General features: G+C 30.1%; 1 protein-coding gene across 1 annotated transcript; it reads right to left on the bottom strand.

Moving 5' to 3' along the window:
* Nucleotides 1-532: 532 nt before the first annotated feature.
* LOC114329043 (uncharacterized) lies at nt 533-10,098 on the bottom strand. Its single transcript, XM_028278054.2, has 4 exons — nt 9,861-10,098; nt 6,677-6,731; nt 6,461-6,536; nt 533-754 (listed from the first exon to the last, which is right to left on the bottom strand). The coding sequence occupies exons 1-4, from the start codon at nt 9,898-9,900 to the stop codon at nt 575-577; spliced, it is 351 nt and encodes a 116-aa protein (XP_028133855.1). The 5' UTR covers nt 9,901-10,098; the 3' UTR covers nt 533-574.
* Nucleotides 10,099-13,592: the final 3,494 nt, after the last annotated feature.

Here is a 13,592-nt window from a genome sequence, read left to right on the forward strand (position 1 = left end):
TAACTTCATGTTGCAATCAAATTTAAAAGAATTTTGCCAAAAGTGGATGGTTATCACAGTTGGTTGGTTTCTTCGCTATTGCAACAAATGTCGACTACAGCCAGGCCTTTATAATTTTTTGGCTATTATAATTATTATGTTGTTACCAAGTGCAACTAGAGTTTGTCTGAGGATCTTGAGTATCTGTGTGCATCCAGTGTACAGTGTACATCCGCTGAATTTGGTGCCTTGATATAATTTAATGCTGCAACGACATTTTATATCTGTGATTTAAGAATAGAAGGTACTGTTTCTGCTTCTCCGTATAACTGATCATTAATCCAGTTCAATGTAAATAACCGTTATATGTTTGTTACCGATGATTCTAAGATCACTGATGGATTCGAGATAAAATGTCCATCTCTATCTTTTATTTTGTTGTCTGACTTATTGAATTTGTCCTTGCTTGCTATTAATTTGCTAGCACATCGTTACTGCCCTATTTTTCGTTTTTCGTTGCTATCAATATTTTTTAATAATCAAATCTCACCAATAAATAAAACAATAAAAACATGTTTTTATTTAAAAAACACAATTAGATATTTGGTTTAGCTTTACATTTGTTCATGTCTATGCACATTTCAGTTACTGTTCTGAGGTCAGTTACTCCATAAATATATTCGACGTCCTCTTCATAAGTGCTCATACAGATTTGCATTAGCTCGTCAGTGTTAAACAGGTTACAGATAAAATTTCTTTGTTGTTTTGCTTCTTCCTGAAAAATCAAAATAAAAAATATCATACCAATTGAAAGACCAGAAAATTTATATAGAGATTGGCCAAAGCAAAGAGTCGTCCACCTCGATATTTGGCAGTACTTATTAGATTTTAACGAAATGAAGAAACAGGTCGATTTTTGATCTAGTGGGGATACATTTTTACGGTACATACATCTGTCATTTGTCAACCCCTCCCTTCTACTTCCCTCACCCCTTATTTTTTAAATAGGGAATAGAGGTCGTGTTTTAGCTCATTTAAAAGGTTATTCGATTCTATATTTAGTAATATAAACATTAACATAATTATTTATACAGGTTGTCCAAGAAAAAAATATTCTAATGAAATTAATTGACACAAAAAGAAGAAAAAAATACATTCTACTGCTGTCACAAAAAAAGAAAAAAATGTTTTTTGGTAGATAAACATTATTTTTCGCTTAATTTTAATGTTCAAGTTGCCACCCATCTGCCTCTTGGTAGGTTGAATTTTGAATTTAAGCGAAAGACAATATTTATTTGTCAAATAAACATTTTTCTCTGTTTTCTGTCAGTAGTAGAATGTATTTTGAGTTAAATAAATTGCATACATTCTTCTTTCTGTGTCAATTAATTTAATTCAAAATATTTTTTCTTGGACACCCTGTATCAATAATTATGTTAATGTTAACATTACTGAATAGAGAATTGAATAGTCTTTCAAATGAGGTGGCACACGACCCCTATTCCCTATTTAAAAATAAGGGCGGGAAAAATGGAATGGAGAGGGTTGAAAAATGACAGATGTATGTACCGTAAAAATGTGTCCCCCTTAGATTAAAAATAGACCTGTCTCGTCATTTGCTTAAAATCTAATAAATACTGCGAAATATCGAGGTGGACTCTTTTCCTTTGCCCACCGTGTATATAAATATAATGTTTTGAAAAACTTTTCTTGTAGCAGCATCTTAGTGCAGTAAATTTTTTTTTATTAGGAATAAGCCACAATATTACTTTAAAGTTAAGTTAATTTATGTTTCAATTTCCACTTCGGAAATCGTTCTCAAAATATAAAACACTAATACATACATTAAATAAAGCTTGGGTCACGAGTAAAATGGTGGAAGGTAAAGAATAAGGATTTGGATATAATTTTAAAAGTAGGCCTAGAGTGCTAGAGGAGTTTAAAGAAATACACTTGGCAAATGTACTTGGCATAAGAATAAACGACAATTAAAGCCTAATGTTTTCTAATTAAATACTTCTTATCCAAAAATTTCCTCCAAATAACAAATTTTGTTCTGGTTATCAATATAATTTAATCATAGTTGCTTTTATACAGGATTTTCAGAAACTCTACCGACAAACAAAGACAGGAAAATCCTCATATAATTTTAAGAGATATTAACTCAATTCATCTAGTAGCCGAACGAGTTAATCAATATCTTAAAAAGTTTAACCTGCTTTCTACAACCAATTTGGTTTTAAAAAAGGATATTCCACTTCAGATGCTATAACATCTGCTACTGATTATTTATATAAGATGCTGGACAGTGGTTCTCCTACTTTAGCAATATTTTTAGATTTAGCGAAAGCATTTGATACTGTTAGTCATCAACAGTTATTAGGTGCTTTGGACGATCTTGGAATAAGAGGAATACCATATTTACTATTTCAAAGTTATTTAAAAAATAGATTGCAAATTGTCAAAATTAATAACAAACTTAGTACTGAAAGAAGCATTGAGTGTAGTGTGCCTCAAGGTACTGTTTTAGGCCCTTTATTGTTTTCAATATATATAAATGATCTAGCGGCAATGAAAATAAATGGAAAGATTATTTGTTTTGCTGACGACACAGTTATACTTTACACTAGTAATTCTTGGAATGAACTTAAAACTTTGGCAGAAACAGAAACTGTAAAGGTTCTAGATTGGCTAGGTAGGAAACTACTGACAGTTAATACAGATAAAACTTACTTTATACCATTTTCAATATATAAAAATAATTTACCCGAATTCATGGAATTAAATCTAAACTATAATAAGGCGTACATTAAAATAAATAGGAAAGAATACATAAAATATTTAGGCGTTTATATAGATTGTCACTTGAAATGGGATATATATATATTGATATGGTATGTAAAACTCTAAGAATGATACTATACAGATTTAGATATCTCAGCAACAGTCTTGATTTATCTTACTTAAAGATGGTGTACTATTCCTTAATAGAATCACGTCTTAGATATGCCATTATAGCATGGGGTGGAACACATTCCTCACATTTGATTAAACTCGAAATACTTCAAAGGAGATTTTTAAAAATAATGTTAAAAAAAACTCGTTTATATTCATCAGAACTTCTTTATCAGCAAGCTGTTGTTTTTAAAATTAGACAATTATATTTATTAAACACAATTTTGTATACATACAAAAATAAACAAATATTGAAATCGATAGATCATTATTATGACACTAGAAGAAAACTTCATGACTATGTAAAAATTATTAGTAATCTTAAATCAATTGGTAAACATAATTTCACATACTGTATTCCTAAAATATTTAATTATTTACCCGAAATTTATAAAATATATTTGAGAAAAATAAACTCATTCAATATGATTAAATCCATTTTTAAAAAATTTATTAAGAACACTGGAACTGAAATTTTGAATGCGACCTTTAATTAAATTTATAATATAACTACTAATATATAATATAAATTTGTTATGCATTATGAGTTGTTATGCGTTATGTATTGTTAATTTTTAATATTTGTTATGCGTTTTTGTATTGTTAATGTTTAATATTTGAATAATGTTATCCCTGAGCACAACCTCTGGTTCTTCAGGGAATTTCTTTTTTTGGTTTATTTACTGTTTATTTATATGTGAGAATATTTAACTTAAAATTAATTTCTAATTATGTTAGTATTGAATTATTCTATTATAATGTTGTTATAGTTTGAAAATGCTTCCTAAGGGAACTAGACCTCTTTGAAGAGAGAGTCTTGTAATTAGTTTTTCTTAAATACCTCAAGAACGCTTTTATTTAGAAACACAAAAGTTGGTATGAATATTTATCTTCCAGAGATAAATCGATTTCATCCATTGTAAATTTCTAGTACCGGTCATAGGCGTCCGTTTTGGGTAGAGAAACGGGTATTTTATCGCATCACTTTTTTGTCTTTATCTTTAAGTCATTTTTGAGGCTGGATTATTAAATTGTGAGGTACCTATTCTAGTACTAAAAGTTACTCTTAAATAAGTCGGTGGGACACACCTTTTTCTGAAAAAATTTATTCGAAAATTTTACATTCTTTGAATTTAAAAAAAATTGAAAACTTTTTTCAAAAAAAAAATCGGTGTATTTTACCAACTTAAAGCAAGAGTAACTTGTAGTACTAGAATTTATCATAATTTAATGATTTAAAGTCAAAAATTCTTAAATATTAAAGACAAAAAAGGTATGCGATAAAATAACCGTTACCCTACCCGAAATGGACGCATATGACCGTTACTAGAAATTCACAATTAATAAAATCGATTCATCTCTGGAATATAAATAGACGTACCAGTTTTCGTTTTTCTAAATGTTTTTTTTTTCTAAATTTTTTTGGAAATTCAAATAACGAAAAATTTTAGAATCGATTTTTCTAGAAAACAGTGTGTCCTACCGACTTAAAGCAAGAGTATCTTTTAGTACTAGAATATATTACAATTTGATAATATAGCGTCAAAAATGCTTTAAGGTTAAATACATAAAAGTTATGCGATAAATAACCGTTGCCCTACCCAAAACGGACGCCTATGACCGGTACTAGAAATTCACAATAAAAGTAATCGATTTATCTCTGGAAGGTAGATATGAGTACCAATTTTTCATTTTTCTAAATAGAAGCGTTCTGGAGTTATTTAAGAAAAACTAATTACAAGACGTTTTCTTCAAAGAGTTGTAGCTCATTTAGGAAGCATTTTTGGACTAGATGAACTGAGCTAAAATGTCTTAAATTGAATTTCCTGTCTTCGTTTGTCGGTAGAATGTCTGTACACCCTGTATTGTATTTTTCTAATATTCCCTGTATTAGTAATCGTTGCGTCAGGATAAGAAGCTTCTATCTGCAATTTTTGTCTAAGCTGAGATTTTCATGTGACTTGGTTTTATTTTATGTTCTTCACCTTAATATGATACTAGCACCGCCATCTAGTGACATGTGGCTTAAATACGTAAGTTACAAGGTTCTATCTAAGAGAATTTTAAATGTTGATAAGTTAACAAGGTTTCAACTGACATAAAAAACAGTCAACTAAGTACACAAGTTCCTATCTGTAAGAACTAAAGGTATTTATAAGTTAATAAGTTAATAACTTTAAGTTGTTTTATTATATTATAATTGTTAAACAAGTGTATATGTGGCAGATACACCTTTATTAAATAAACTTAAATCATTTCTCAAATCAGAACTCCTTTGTATTAACTATTGAAGTAACCTTTTACGGTTAATGAAAATATATTATTTTTTTTAATTTACATGGTTAACACATACAGGTGGCGATGATAGTAAAATAAATACATAACACAGAAACTTTGAACAGTCATATCTAAAAATGGCACCTGAGGCAGATAGAACTGTGTTATTCCGTAGAAGAGTTGCAGTGGCTACTTTTTTATCTTGGACTTCATTATATGTCATCACCTATATTTTCCTCTACTAAATGGATGTAAAAGCTGGATAATAATATAAATGGAATACATTTAGAATCAAAGCGGAGTGAAATTTTTTAGAAGTACTATGAAGTTATTGCTTTATAGTATTTTGTCGAAAATAAAACATAGCTTTCTTCTTCACTAGGTACCGTCTCCTCTAGGGAGGTTGGCAATCATCACAGCTATTTTCACTATTGAGATTGCAGCTCTAAACAAGTCAATGGAACTGCAGGTATACCACTTTGTCAGATTGTTGAGCCAGGAGATGCATCCATGCGTTTTCTTCCAATACTTCGTTTTCCCTTTATTTTCCCTGCATAATGGTTTGTAGCAACACATGTTCATCTCCATTCATAACGTGGCCGGAAAAATTGTAACTTTCTTCTACAGCTCTGGACGGATTAGGAAATGCCGAAAGGTCTTAATTCTAATGAAAGATAGATCTAAATCTGCAAACTCCACGTGGTAGAAGATGGGCAACATCTATCTGTAGATTGCCAATGCAGATAGGGACCGAGTGATTGTCGGTATAAAGTAATCTCTTAATTATTGACTAACGGCTACGGGCAGATGAGTTGGTAAGTGATAGGGCACTCTTTTCTCCTGGAGTTGAGAAATCGACTCCAAAGGCGTATGAATAAAAAAAGTGGTCAACTGCAGAAGGATGTAGAAGGTAACGAGAAACCACTACATTAAAAATCTTTAGATAAATATCTGGTGTCAATTATCAAACAAAGCTTTAGTATAGCCGATTCGCTAAACTGAGGCACAACTGTCTACATTACAATCACAATAAAGATGCACTAGAAATAAAATAAACAAGCACAAGGAGCACTTCAAAATCATGATTTAAGAGTGCTTCTCGAACATTCAACATGTCTTGGTTTGTTTATTTCTATATAGTGCATTTTTATTGTGATTGTAGTGTAGACAGTTGTGTCTCAGATTAGCGTATCGACTATAGTAGATAAAATCACTGTGTAATTTTACTCACTGTTTGACAAGTTCTTACCTTGGAATCACCTGAGTTCTTAAATCCTTGAATAAAATTTCCAGCGGAAAAGCAGACTACACAGTTTGGATCATCTCTAAAAAATACACAAGGTTTAGCAAAATAAAAATAAAATAAACAGATTAACGAAATAAAATAATCACAGGTCTTATATTTATACCTATTTTATAAAAAATTTAAAGAAAAAATATTTTATAAATAAATCCTCATACTTACAAATCTGGAGCTGGACCTTTTATGTTCATTGGAATTGCAACTGTTACTGCAAGACCTAAAAAAATATTTTAACTATTTATAATGGGAAATAAGCCACAATATTATTAAAAAATGATTTTTATTAACGTTTCGATGCCCAAATCGGGTGCCGTTGTCAAAATACAAAATACTACTAACATAAACAAAAATGTTGTTGCTTAGTAAAAAAATTCTTCTAATAATTTATTTAATTTGACTCATTTATATCGGCAATTCAGATACATAATATGATACATTTTAAAGTAGAAGACTTTAAAATGATATTGCCAATATTTATGAGTTGCGTTCCTGGGACGACTTTACTGAAAGATAGTTCATTCGATTACATGAAATCAACCCCAACTCAATAATATCCATTATAAAACCATTTGCTAATAATGATGACACATTTATAAAAAATACAAAACATTTTTTAAAGAAATTATCAACTATTGAGTTTAATCCAAATAATATTTTAGTAAGTTTTGACATAAACAGTTTATTTACAAATGTGCCATTAGATAAAACTTTAAACATAATCAAAACGAAATTAGAGAATGATGATACATTGACAACTAGGACAAGACTAAATGTATCAGCTATAATGGAGTTATTGACATTATGTACTAATAATACCTATTTTCAACTAAATATTGAATTTTATAAACAAAATTTTGGTCTAGCAATGGGCTCCTCTTTATCTCCATTATTGGCTAATATATTTATGGAGGATTTCGAAACTAATATCATTTCTAAACAAAATTTAAAACCCACTGTATGGTGGAGATATGTAGATGATGTGTTTTCAATATGGCCTCATAGATCAGAATTGTTGGATACATTCCTGAATATTATAAACGATCAAGAAGAGACAATAAAATTTACAATGGAAAAGAAATATAATAACACCCTGCCTTTCCTCGATGTTTTAGTCTCAAAGAAGGATACTGGATATGAGACTCAAGTGTATAGAAAACCAACACATACCAACAGATATCTCAATTACAAATCAAATCACAACATCAACATTAAAAAGGGAATCATAAAATCCTTATATGAGAAAGCCAAAATTACTTGTTCTAACGAAAATTCATTTTTAGAAGAAAAACAATTCTTAACATCTGTTTTATTAAAAAATGATTATCCTTTATCGTTTATAAATAAGGAATTGTCAAGATTGGATCGAATGGAACAGAGCAACATAGAACGGGATTCTACAACATTCACAAGAAATAATACGACGAAAATATCAATACCATACATAAAAGGACTATCCGAGAAACTTAAAACAATAGGAAATAAATTCAACATTTCAACAACATTCAAAACAAACATCACATTGAGATCTATTCTATCTAAGACTAAACCTAACAATGAACAAGAAAGGACAAAGAATTGTATTTATAAAATACCTTGTGAATGCGAACAGTTTTATATAGGTGAAACATCAAGACCATTAAACGTTAGAATAAGTGAACATCAATCTTATATTAAAAATAGAGAGTTTGATAGATCTCAAATATGTCAACACGCATGGGATAATGAACATAGAGTTCAGTGGAGAGATTCAAGTATAGTCCTGAAAGAAACAGATAGTAAAAAGAAAAAAATCAAAGAAGCGGCTCTAATTATGCTAAACGAAACCAATTTTGTCGCAAATTCCTCGGTGGAATGCAGTAGGATGTGGATACCCATACTGAAAGAGGAAGTCAATAGAAAGAAAATACCACAATTAGTAAGTCAATAGTCGAGTTAGTACATATTTTACATTTTAATATTACTTATATATCCATGTATTATTGATATTATTTATAATTGAACAAAATTATAGTAAAGTCAAAATTTGGTATTAATTTTGAGAGTAATTTAAATGTAAGGCCAAATACTTACGATGTCGGGATAATATCATGAGGTTTTTCCTGGTTTTCCCTCGTGATTTACTATGAGATTTCTAACGCGAGAATTTTAATGTCACCGTTGCATGTGGTTGTCTTTTTAAAGACAGATTACATGGTATGATTTTTTTGTGACGGATATTCTTGAGTTGGGGTTGATTTCATGTAATCGAATGAACTATCTTTCAGTAAAGTCGTCCCAGGAACGCAACTCATAAATATTGGCAATATCATTTTAAAGTCTTCTACTTTAAAATGTATAATATGTATCTGAATTGCCGATATAGATGAGTCAAATTAAATAAATTATTAGAAGAATTTTTTTACTAAGCAACAACATTTTTGTTCTGTTAGTAGTATTTTGTATTTTGACAACGGCACCGGATTTGGGCGTCGAAACGTTAATAAAAATCATTTTTTAATAATATTGTGGCTTATTTCCCATTATAAATAGTTAAAATTGTAAAAATGCCACAAGAAAATAGCTTCAGAACAACACTAAAAAAATATAGATACATTTTTTTGATGAATCTGCTACAACACCGTTTTATAACTTTAATTTAAACCTAATAGTTACCAAGATACTCTATTTGTTTATAAACCAAAAAATTTTCTACAATTTTAGAAAAATCCTAGTCGGAATTATCGTTTTGGATTGGCCCGCTTGTAGTGCTGAGCTGAATCCACTAGAACATTTATACAGTCAAAGCTGCTTTATTCTCAACGTGGCTTATATTATTTTCTTCGAGTGCCAGACTCGGCGATTTAGTCGTCGTTCAAAACCTGGTTGTGTAGCTCCTTTTCAAGCTTGATCCACTCCAAAACATCTTCTTCAACAATGAGACCACAGTTCGGTAGTTGCTGAAGGTCGTGCAATAGAGCTGCATTGTCATCATATTCGTTAACAAGAATCTTGTTTGGCTCATCTGCTGTTGTGTTTGCTTGGTCAATCTTATCTTCTACATTTGGCCAAAGTTTTTTCCACGACTTGAGAGGCATAAACGTGGAAACTCTCCCAGTGTATTATCGGTCGAAGAAATCAGCGTGGATGAACACATATTTGTTCAGGGAATAGTTCGTTTACAAATTTGTTCCCAAATAAAAAAAATTGACAAAATTAAAACTGCCTATCAAAGCACTTCTACTTCCTGACAACGCGCTTACTCACCAGGAAGGTATTCAGTGTGACGATGAAAAAGAAGTTAAACTGCCGTTCCCCCAAGAATAAAACATATAAGAATTAAAAATTTAGTTCATAAATTGTGACTTACCAATGCAAGCAAAGAATGTAATAATGAAAATTGATTTCATTTTTTGTACAATATTTTAATAGAGACTGATCGTAAATAAGAAAAATAAACACTAAATTACTTTATATACTAAATGAGTTCTTAGATCAATTGCTAAAGTACCACTTGTTTATATTTTACACATAACAACAACACGAACAATATGGATGATAATTTTAATTATCTGATGTGTATGGATATGATCTGAATTTTATCTTAATATTCTTCTTATCTAAACAACACTTAATCTATTTTTAAAAAGCAAATATTTTTTATAAGATAAATTAAAATTAAACAAATCAATAGATATGGAAAAGTACACGAAATATCAATTAAGAATCTAATGAAAAAACATAAGATCCACTTCATCAACAAAACCATGTTTTCCATTCGTATGCAATATAATACCTATATCTCTTCCTCAGTATCGGCAAGTTTTATGGATTTTATGCGCTCGCATTGCAAAATCCGTTTTGTTTCATGCATAAAAAAATTCACGTTTAATCTAAATTAACAAATAAAGCTTGTTAAGTTCTTTATAGACAAGGCGGAAACGGCGGGTTCGTTGGGAAAAATATTCCCATGAGATATTTTTGCATAATCACATTCGTGAGACATCCCAGAATAAGGTTCAAGAAGTCGCCCACGTGAAATGTGGGCTAATTTTTTTTAACAATTTTTTTTTAATCAAGTTGCAAAAATCAATATTTTTGCCCCAACAATTTTTTTTTGGTTTTTTTGGACCATTCTGGACAAAAAAGGTCTCTTGTAATTTTTCTCTAAAGTTGATCTTTTTCGAGTTATAAGCAATTTAAAATTTGAAAAACGCGAAAATGGCCATTTTTAAGACTTATTAACTCGGTTAAAAATTATTATTATGAAAGTCAGAAAGTGACTAAATCAAAGTTTAAAGTCACCGCTACAGGATACTGAAGAAACTTGTGTCATTAATTTGCTACTAAGCTGTTATTTTTAATTAATAACAATGAGCGGTTAAGATCGTATTGACGCCGCTGTAAATGTGAGTGCGAGTAAGATGCACAATTGGACTGCTGGAATGGCTTCTCTCTCGCACTCAGAATTTACAGCGGCCGCACACGTGCATGACGCTTATTATTGTTACTTAAAAATAACAGCTTAGTAATAAAATAATGACAAAAATTTCTTCAGGATCTTGTAGGGGGGGCTTTAAACGTTGATTTAGTCATATATTGACTTTCATAATAATAACTTTTAACCGAGTTATTAAGCCTTGAAAATCGCCATTTTTCGTTTTTTTCAATTTTAAATTGCTTATAAGTCGAAAACGATCAACTTTAGAGAAAAATGATAAGAGACCTTTTTTGTCCAGAATGGTCCAAAAAATTAAGGAAAAAATTGTTCGGGCCAAAAATATTGATTCTTGCAATTTGATTAAAAAAAAATTGTTAAAAAAAATTGGCCCACTTTTTACGTGGGCGACTTCTTGAACCTTATTCTGGGATATCTCACGAATGTGATTATGCAAAAAAATCTCATGGGAATATTTTTCCCTTCGAACGCGCCGTTTTCGCCTTGTCTATTAATTGTTATTTTTTCTTAAAAACTCATTTCTTTTTTAAACGACACTAGATATTTTACACAACGCTTTGTTGTTTTCTTCCATTTTGAACCTAAACCCAATCTCTTTAGAAACTATCCAGAGATACTCTGAGAATTTCAAATGTTCTTTCTTGTAACCCATTATATACAATGTCTCGAGATTCAAACTTAACCCCGTCTGAAAAATCTCTAGTGTTAGATTGTGGTATACATAGGTTTATACAGTACAACCTCTACTTGACTATTTTCATTTTTTTACAACTGACTTGAATTTTGTATCACTAATACGCAATTCATCATAAATACGATTGTGTGCGAATTGAGCTGGTCGCAAAGGTTTCCATTGGCTTGTCTAGCAGTAAAATAAGCTTGTAAATTAAATATTACTTCATTTAGGTCTAAAACACGCCTCGCCATTTTCGCTGTCAATTGATAAACAAACTCTTTCTAATGACAAGTACTGCTATGACAAAGATATTAGGGTACTAGAATTTGCAACCGGTTTACGAATATCGCTAAATTAAGGTATCAGATTCGCCGAATGGTTTAACAACCAAGTACTAACCAAGACAGAGAAGTTTAATAAATATATACTCTTATGATAATCTCTCAAAAGTCACTGATTCCAAAGACATTATTTAATACTAGGTAATAAATCATCTGGTTATAACAAAAATATTTTGCAGATAAATATAAAATAAAATTATGTTTCAAAAATTTAAATCGTTTTATAATCTTGTTATCACGGAACTGCCTGTATTAAACAAAAAAGGTAAAGCTGGTAGGCAAACAAACAGTGAGTTATATTAAAATGATTTACTGCAAATACCTTCTTATTAATACTGTTAAACATTATTAAAAATGAATTTGTTTTAATTAAATTTAGAAATTACTTATTTCAAAATATCCGATGTCCAGGCGCAAATTCATAAAATATACGATAACTTGATAATATCACTTAAATTCCACGTTTACATGACAATCCAACAAATTATAATAAAAAGTTTGCATGCGAAACGAGCTACTATGATACGAAAATGTCTTTCCTTGCGTTGTGTGAGGTGCAGAATTTGAGAATATGAAGCGATGAGGAAATGACGACAGGAGGGCGCAAGAGAAGAAAGCACAGGACGAATAATAAGTAGGCAAACTAAACACTTTCCATCGAGAGACATTCCTCCCAGGGGTTTTTATTTCTTAATGTTTAAGTTGTTATCTCGTTTAGGAGAAAAAATATTCCAGAACCCGTTTTAGGAGCTGCAAAGACGCTTATTTCTTCTTTTAAAACATTTCCAATTTTTCGGTGATAAAAATAAAATTAATATGTCGTCTAATCTAATCTCGTCAAGCCAAAAAGTAGCATGTCCTGGACGATAATTCGATATTTCAATACTAAATGATATTTAATAAACGTCCTTTAATTCTTTTACTCCAGGCTATGGGTGAAAAAACGTAATATAATTCAGGAATTTTTGAAACCTATCAGGTGTTGTAAAGGACGATGCCAGGAATAACTTCTACTAAAATGTAACCAAAAATATTGTGCGCTTTTTTTTATTGCGATTTTCATTTGTTAAATTTGCAATTTTTAATGATTTTTAATTTTGTAGCTTAAGATATTGATTTTAGAGAAAAACTTTTTAATAGAAAGTTATAGTAAATTAAAAAACCTACAATTTGAGCTATAGTAAGTTTAATTTCGTTAATTAGTTATTGCAAAACAGCCTGCGAAATGTCCAAAATGGCCGTTTTTACAATTGCATTATTTATTGTACAAATAGTTTTTTTAATTTTTAAAGCTTTAAAAAGAAGATCTTTCAATTCCAAACATAAAAAAAAATTGTAAAGCCAGATTAACCAATTTGTTGCTTAGATATTATAAATTGTTTATCCCAAGAGGTCAAATGTCGAAGGCTATAACTTTTTGAAAAAAAAAATCGTAGAGAGTTGGTGAAACATCCAATATCCTTCTAAAGAGTTAAATTTTCATATTCTCACGTAAATAAATGCGTAAAACGTTTTTAAACCTCTAATTTTTGGGTTTGAAAATAAGGGGGCAAATTTCGTTATAAACATTTAGAGCTGAAGCGGCCCTGTACATCCTATGAGTTTTTAACTTACAGATTATTGTTG

The sequence above is a fragment of the Diabrotica virgifera genome, chromosome 5, assembly GCF_917563875.1.
Source record: "Diabrotica virgifera virgifera chromosome 5, PGI_DIABVI_V3a".
NCBI classification, from domain to species: Eukaryota; Metazoa; Arthropoda; class Insecta; order Coleoptera; family Chrysomelidae; genus Diabrotica; species Diabrotica virgifera.